Below are 8,543 nucleotides of genomic sequence, written 5' to 3'. Positions count from 1 at the left end.
ATTCAGGGATTCCCTGGTGGCGCAGTGGTTGAGAGTCCGCCTACCAATGCAGGGGACACGGGTTCGAGCCCTGGTCCGGGAAGATCCCATATGCCGCGGAGCAACAGAGCCAGGTGCCACAATTACTGAGCCTGTGCTCTAGAGCCCGTGAGCCACAACTACTGAGCCCACGCGCCACAACTACTGAAGCCTGCGTGCCTAGAGCCCGTGCTCCACAACAAGAGGAGCCACGGCAATGAGAGGCTCACACACCACGATGAAGAGTAGCTGCCGCTCACCGCAACTAGAGAAAGCCTGGGTGCAGCAATGAAGACCCAACGCAGCCCAAAAATAAATAAATTTATTTAAAAAAAAAAAATTCAAACATTACAGAAGGTAAGGTGAAAGCCCAAACTAAAAGTTCCTCTTTCTCTCCCACTTAACTGACTAAAGTTATTTATTTAAGCTGTTAAAAGTACGGTCAGCAGATACCATGTGAGTGCTTTTTAATGCCAGATGTTGTTTCATATTCTTTGGGGAATGGAATATAAGGTAGGATTCTTTTCTCAACAAGATTATAATCAGGCACGCACAGAAATAATGGTGAAGTAGAAATACCAAGTATCACAAACTATATACAAAATGATTTATCAGCACCTTGGAGGAGGGAGTTAGGCAAAATCTAAACATTCCCAAAGCCTCTCTAATGGCATAGAGGACTTTGTATAATTTAAATCTCAGTTCATATTTCATCTCTTTAGAGAGGACTTCCCTGACCATCCTATTTAAAAGTAGCACCACCCAACCTTCAGTGTCACGTTACCTACCCTATTTTTGCTTCATGGCAAAAACCACTATCTGCAATAGTTTATTTACTTATTTCTCTGCCCACGAACAGAAACTCAGTAATGACAGGGATCTTGTCTTTTTCATTCCTATATTCCAAAGCCTAGAACTGAGTACATAGTAGATGCCCCAAAATATTAAGTGAATGAATGGGGTGTCTACAGGAGGAGGAGCACTCTAGCCTGAGAGCAACCTGAACAAAGGTACGAAGGAAGGAAAGGGTATATAACAAAATGTTTAGTGGAAAGCCTGGTGAGACCTGCCCTGGTGTGTAAAATCAAGTGGAATGAAAACAGGAAGATTGTTAGGAGGTGAATATTGTTCAGGGCCAGGTAGCAAGGGCCAAGGAGCATGGAGAGGTGAGAACATATAAGATTCCATAAAGACAGACTTGAAAGGACAAATATCGGGTACTTAAATTGGTACTTAATTGGCTATTATAAATTGTTGAAGAACCTCCTGTTCTTCATAATTGCCTCTTTAATCTGCCATTTAAAGCTCACCTTAATTTAAACCTATTTGACCCCCTCCCATCTTCTGCCCAAAACATTTTTTTTTTTTTTTTTTTTTTTTTGTGGTACGCGGGCCTCTCACTGCCGTGGCCCCTCCCGCCGCGGAGCACAGGCTCCGGACGCGCAGGCCCAGCGGCCATGGCTCACGGGCCCAGCCGCTCCGCGGCATGTGGGATCTTCCCGGACCGGGGCACGAACCCGTGTCCCCTGCATTGGCAGGCGGACTCCCAACCACTGCGCCACCAGGGAAGCCCTCAAAACATTTTTGATGCTTCATGCTGTATTTCTGATTCAGAGACCATTTTTATGCCGCCTTTACCACCACATTTATCTCTTTCCTTGCTTTTCATCTATTCAAAAAGTACTATTGTATTTGCCAGTGTATACAATACATAGGGTATATAAGATAAAAGGGAGAATGGGATTGGGGAGGGGCGCCCAAGAGCTTTTAAGAAGCATGAGAAACATTTCTAATACCTTAGAAGCTCTGACGTGTGTGCCTCCTAGTCCTGTTCCCTCCCTCTCAGAAGTAAACCATTATGAATTTTGGATATAGTGTTATCTAGTTCTTTATCATTTTACTGTATTTTTATCAGCAGAAAAAAATGGGTACCCACCTATTGATAGAAATGAATATTTTTTTTTGTTTAATTTTTATTTTTTATTGGAGTATAGTTGATTTACAATGTTGTGCTAGTTTTAGGTGTACAACAGAGATTCAGTTATACATATACATATATCATTTTTCAGATTCTTTTCCCACATAGGTTATTACAGAGTATTGAGTAGAGTTCCCTGTGCTATATAGTAGGTCCTTGTTGATTATCTATTTTATATATAGTGGTGTGTATAGGTTAATCCCAACCTCCTAATTTCTCCCTCCCCCGTATCTTTCCCCTTTGGTAACAATAAATTTGTTTTCAAAGTCTGTGAGTCTGTTTCTGTTTTGTAAATAAGTTCATTTGTATCCTTTTAGATTCCACATGTAAGAGGTGTCATATGATATTTGTCTTTCTCTGACTTCACTTAGTATGATGATCTCTAGGTCCATCCATGTTGCTGCAAATGGCAGAAATGAATACTTTCTAATTAGATAACTTTTAAGTATTTATTTAGCATAATTAAATAATTTAATGTTTGAATTTTATGGTAAAATAAAAGGGAGATAAAGTGAGAATGACAGGAACTTAGGTTAAGCAAATCCCATTATTTTCCATACTTGGTCTTCCATCTTTATTAAGATTAAAGGTACACTGGATACAGGATTTTTTTATACATTTAATAGGGAAAGATTGGGATATGACTTCTAGTCCAGCAGATGACATGATTTGCAAGTCTCACCTTTAGTTCCATACCACATTTTACATCATAGTAATAAGCATTTTCACATTTTTTTCCTTCATAAAACCTGTCTATATGCCCCTCTCCCTTCTCTACCTCCTACTGTCTTAACCTCATGTTTTAATACTTTTTTAAAAAATTTATTTTATTTATTTTTGGCTGCATTGGGTCTTTGTTGCTGCGCACAGGCTTTCTCTAGTTGTGGCGAGAGGGGACTACTCTTCATTGCGGTGCGCGGGCTTCTCATTGTGGTGGCTTCTCTTGTTGCGGAGCACGGGCTCTAGGTGCGCGGGCTTCAGTAGTTGTGGCGCACGGGCTTAGTTGCTCTGCGGCATGTGGGATCTTCCCGGACCAGGGCTCAAACCCGTGTCCCCTGCATTGGCAGGCAGATTCTTAACCCCTGCACCACCAGGGAAGCCCCAATACTTTTAATACTATATTTTCATCTGTCTCTTTTTTGTCTCTGCACCATACCACCCCAAGTTGGATTATAATCTCTTGAAAGAACTAACATATATTACATTATTTTTCCCCTGTAGCATCAATTCATACTATGCGTAAGATGAAAACATTGCTTTACATGCATAGATCCCGTACTGGGAAGCATGACCAACAGATTGAGAAACTGACAGTACAGGGACATTATTTGAATTTTGTCACTAACAGGTGTTATACTGATTTACACACAGGGAAGGGTCACAGTTTCTATGTTTTTAGTATGAAGAGCTCTGAAGTGTTCTGAGGAATTAGAGGTGCCCTGTTTTGTTTTTTCTCCACCCCTGGCCAAGAAAGGTCCGGGTTATGTCTCCCAGGAACAAACTCTAGGTTCTGGGACATCTTCCTCCAAGTATGGACAAGACGATAAAGAATTAAAAACCCTTTGGTGTCTTTAATTTCTCTCTTCAAAGGGGGGAAAATGCCATAGTGTCATATTTTTCTGAAAGTTAATTTTCTTCCTATACTGTCATCTAACTACAGAAGCCAAATAATTTATTTTACAACCTGACTGTACCTGTTTGGTAAATAAGCCTACATTCCTCTATTTATAGCCAACTTTAGCAATGAAAGGATTTTCTCTTTACACTATTTATTATATATATGATTGTACTCTGTCTACACTGAGGCCTTCATTATGAGTTTGGACCTAGTAGGTGGTGATTTTCCCTTGATTTTGTTGACAGTTTTACCCTGATTTGTTCGTAGGTGGTCAGGACGTAACAACCGAGAGAAGATTGGTGTTCATGTTGGCTTTGAAGAAATCTTAAACATGGAGCCCTATTGCTGCAGGGAATCCCTGAAATCCCTCAGACCAGAATGTTTTATCTATGATTTATCTGCTGTAGTAATGCACCACGGGAAAGGATTTGGCTCAGGACACTACACTGCCTACTGTTATAATTCCGAAGGAGGTAGAGACGAGAAAAAGTATTTTATCTTGGGTTAGACTTTTGGAAGCTGGAGTTCAGGCTTTCGGGGTTTCTAAACTGACCACTAAGTAATCTTAAGCAAAGCCACTTGACCCCTTGTTTTCTTTCAAGAATGCTTCTGCTGTTATTGTTCATAAAAAACGGGGTTTTGTGCAGAAAATGGGATATTTTATGCAGGATTGCGGTAGTTTTGACTTATAAGAGCTGAAGGGATAAAATAGTAAGGATGGTCTCAGTAATTAAAAGTCAGAGAGTGCTAAAGGCACACTTCTAAGAGTAGGTCCTCTGTTTACTGGTTTAATTCAGTTACTTTCATTAAAGAACAAAGCATCTAACGAACTGGGGGATCACAGATATTTGGAACAAACTTTGAGTTCAAGTTCTAACATATAAAACTTTTACTTACTGCCTCCATGAACCTTAGAAAAAAGAGGTATGGACAAAAGGCCCAAATAACCCATGAAGGCAATTAATTTAACACTACCATGAGTTGTACACTATTTGCTTTACAGTATAGTTACCAGCAAAGCATTAACTGGTAAGATTATACCAGGAATTAAAGCTAGTGTCAAGTGAACTAATCGGTCAGATTCTGTAACTTCAAATTACTTCTAGGATAAAGGTAGATAATTCCAGAGTAACATACTGCCCAAGCTGTATTTCTAGTTAAAAGAAATAAATTGGCTAGACAATTATCTTCCCTTTGAAAAAAGCTTAACTCTCACTGAAACTGTCTTTAAATCCATGTTTTCATTTATACTAGAAACTTCTAAAGTTCCTTTGTAAACATTAAGATGTATTTCTGTGCTTCACTCTAGGGTTCTGGGTACACTGCAATGATTCCAAGCTAAGCATGTGCACTATGGATGAAGTATGCAACGCCCAAGCTTATATCTTGTTTTATACCCAGCGAGTTACTGAGAATGGACATTCTAAACTCTTGCCTCCAGAACTCCTGTCTGGTAGCCAACATCCCAATGAAGCTGATGCCTCTTCTAATGAAATCCTTAGCTGATCCAAAGACAGTGGGGCTTTCTTCTTGTGATTTGTATATATACTTTTTAAAAGGGCTGACTTAATTTTGAGCTTGTTTTTATTTTTACTTACTAATCAGTGCACACTATGTTTACACATTTTGTATCTAACTACAACAAATCTTTTTTACAGACGAAGTTAGCATAAGTATATGTGTAATGTCAGCAGGTAACTAAACTTTTTTCAAGTACTTGGGAGTTTTAAACTTTTAGTGTTTACCTCAGACTGGTGTTACCTCTTTTATATTTTGATGTCTTAATTGGCTCAGATCATGAATTTGTGCAATCTTCTACTGAAGAAGTTCAGGTGGCATCATTTTATACATTTATTTATCTTTTATAGCTATTTTCTATACAAATTCTTATCAGATGGAATATTAGACTTTCTTCACTAATAGTCTTACCAAAAACAAAAAAAGGCATTTCTTTCAGATTTGTATACTGAAGTCACCTTTGCCCCCTAAAAGGGAGTTAAACTACTACAAAGTGAAATATCAAGGTATCACTTAAATACTCATTGATCACACTCATTAATATACCTGAGGCTTTGTGTGTTACAGGGCTCAAAACAGACATTATTTTGGTTATTGGAACTTCCTCTTTTCAAAAATTTATTGTTTTAATAATTGTTTATTTGGCATAGTCAAACTGTATACAAATGAAGATGACAGCTTTATAAATAGCATGTTTAAATGACTTCAGTACTATGGACATGAAAACAATGATGGCCGAGACTTATAATGATTTGTCTGGCAGCAAATAGGTTTGTCCAGATTCTAATAAAGCAGTCATAAAAAAACTGAATGTAGCAAACAGTATATTATGATGTAATACAAGTACAGTTCAACCTGGATATGAGTGAGTTCATTTTATATATTTAACATTAGATCTCTTAAAGCTTTGTACTATATTGTATCTTGAAATTTTTAGTTTAAAGGGATAAAAATAAGTCTTGAGAAAAAATTGCATAGGACACAGAAGATATTGGCATCTGGGCAAAATATTCAGTATCTCATTTTTCTAAATAACTAAAGCCTGGATTAAGTTACTCTTGCTAGGATTATGTGAATACTAAGAGCCTCTTAGATATTCAAACACTGGGCCCTTTTTTAAAATTAAAAATTACACGTGCATTTTATTAAAAATATAGTATGTAATACTCTTTGCTCTTCCCTTATTAGATCTCTTTAAAGTCCTACAGCTGCTAATTTAATTTTATTCAGAAAGATGAGAATCCACTAACCTCTATAGAAGAGCTATGTAAGATCTTAGCTAAGTGTTAACCACTGGAAGATCATTTATCTTTTTTCTCAAGTGGGTTTTGCTTGCAGGTTGAAATCATTTGAGGCAGCTGATCATGAAGTGCAATGAGAATTTATCACTGAACAGACAAATCATTCATGCCAAAACTACAGCTCGAGTATTAAATGGCTAAGGTTTTAAATCATTCATCTATTAAATACCTATGCAAGTGTTACCTCAACTGTTAACATTATTATACCTCATTAAAGATTTACTGTGGTCAAGACACCCGAGTCTAGCGTTTCTTAATGTCAAGGATTACTTTATACTTAAACTGCTACGCCTTTTAGTACCTAATTTTAGTGGAACAGTTAAAAACAATTCTGGAAGCTATGTTGTTTACAATGGTATAGTTGCTTGTTTCAGTACTTACTTCAATGTAAATATATATGAGAAAGTAGTAAGTGACTTAGCCCTTTACTTTTTAAATCCTTAAAACTAAAACCTACAGGGGAGGCTCTGTGTCTGAAGTCAAGGAAGGGGGGTACATGGGAACTCTGTACTTTATGCTCAGTTTTGCTACGAACCTAAAACTGATCTAAAAAAATGACGGCTATTAAAATAACAAAACTAAAACCTAGTCAATGAACAGAAACTTAGATTTCTTACAGTACATCTCATTGTGGACTTATACATTCTGCTAAGTTGATCTAACAAAAAACAACGTGTTTTGGTTGTAAAATAATTTACTAAAGGCACTATTGTTAAACATCAAGCTAATAATTTGTTACCAATAAGGTACATCATTGTAAACATGACAAAATGATTTCAAGAGATACATGGCTAGTAGGTGAACAATACAATTTTTAAGTAACAGCTTTCCTATTTACAAGATCATATCCCTTGCCATTCCCGGGCATGCAGTGATGCCACTGCTCCCAACTTGGGAAGGGAGCTTCAAGCTTATAATTGGCTTGAGATCACTACTGCTAAAGAGGTTTTACAAAGCTACAAATTCTTGACTCAATTCTAAAGTTCTTGGGTTTAGAAATCAAGATACTTTATACCTCCCACCAAAGCACATCAGAAAGGTATGGACTCAAAACCCCAAAAGAGCTAACTGGAGGGCCCAAGCCCTGTAACATGTCCAGGCGTGAGTTGGTGAGCTCTGCCACTTGCACACCATCACAGGAAATGGAGAGATTATTCAAAGGTAGCTATTGAACATTAGCACCATAATAAACATGGCTCATATAGCTAAAAACTATACTGTTTATCCCACAAGATAACATTTATAGCTCTAATCTGAAAGAGCAACTTTTTAATGTATAATAAATGATTTAGTACAGAAGAAGTCAGGTTTCTTAGGAGAAAAATGTTAAACAAAATACAAACTAAACAGCATCCCAGAGGCAATCTTATTGTGCTAAAGCATATACAAATTAAGGCTTTACCCTGGTACATAACAATTTTGAAATTACGTGGGGACATTCCCAACGAATCATTTACACGGAATTCAAGCAATCTGCTCAAGAACTGTGGGGCTCAGTTCAAACAAGTATTAGGCATCTTACATTTAACTTCTGCACTTAGCTGCTATGAGCGTCACTGTAACCTCACTTCCTGAAATACCACCCATGATGTTACGAATTCAAGCCAGTACAGGGGCAGGGTGTTAGAGAATTTGGTTCACTAATGAAAAAGCCTAAAAATTAAATAGAACAAGAGCCAAACATGGGAAGTACTCCTGTTTTCCTTTATTTGTGTGGTTTTAAGTACCCTTTTCGCTTACTAAGCTGAATACATTTCTCAATAAATAACTACCACTGGACAAAGGATCTAAAGGTTGAGATTTTAGTAAATCAAGGTTTTAAGTTGGTACAATGTTCCTACTAAGTTATGTTTTAATTAGATCTTTCCAATGTCAGGAGAAAAATGAAAGACGAGGACTAATATGGTCCTAAAAAGAAAATAAAGGTAAAATATTTCTAAAGCTGTATATTAATTTATGAAGATTCTCCTCCCACTTTATGCATGTATAGATCTTGTTTTAGCCACTATGTCAGAAGAAAAGTTTCAGTGTGGAGGTCTACAATCCAGATAAAAGGCTCTACATTTTCCTACATTAAGCTAAACTATTTCCTGTACAGAATTATAACCAC

At 37.3% G+C, this 8,543-nt stretch overlaps 1 protein-coding gene across 1 annotated transcript in view; it reads left to right on the top strand.

Annotated features, from left to right (window-relative positions):
* Nucleotides 1–8,457, top strand: part of USP44 (ubiquitin specific peptidase 44) — a 16,641-nt gene extending 8,184 nt beyond the window's left edge. The window contains exons 4-5 of the mRNA XM_007125122.3: nt 3,882–4,087; nt 4,924–8,457. Coding sequence (XP_007125184.2) covers nt 3,882–4,087; nt 4,924–5,120 — 403 coding nt within the window. The 3' untranslated portion in view covers nt 5,121–8,457. The remainder of the gene's footprint in view (nt 1–3,881; nt 4,088–4,923) is intronic.
* Nucleotides 8,458–8,543: the final 86 nt, after the last annotated feature.

Source organism: Physeter macrocephalus, chromosome 6, assembly GCF_002837175.3.
Source record: "Physeter macrocephalus isolate SW-GA chromosome 6, ASM283717v5, whole genome shotgun sequence".
In the NCBI taxonomy this organism is placed as follows: domain Eukaryota; kingdom Metazoa; phylum Chordata; class Mammalia; order Artiodactyla; family Physeteridae; genus Physeter; species Physeter macrocephalus.
Note: the sequence above shows the minus strand (reverse complement) of the source record. Positions and strands in the feature narration are given on the sequence as shown.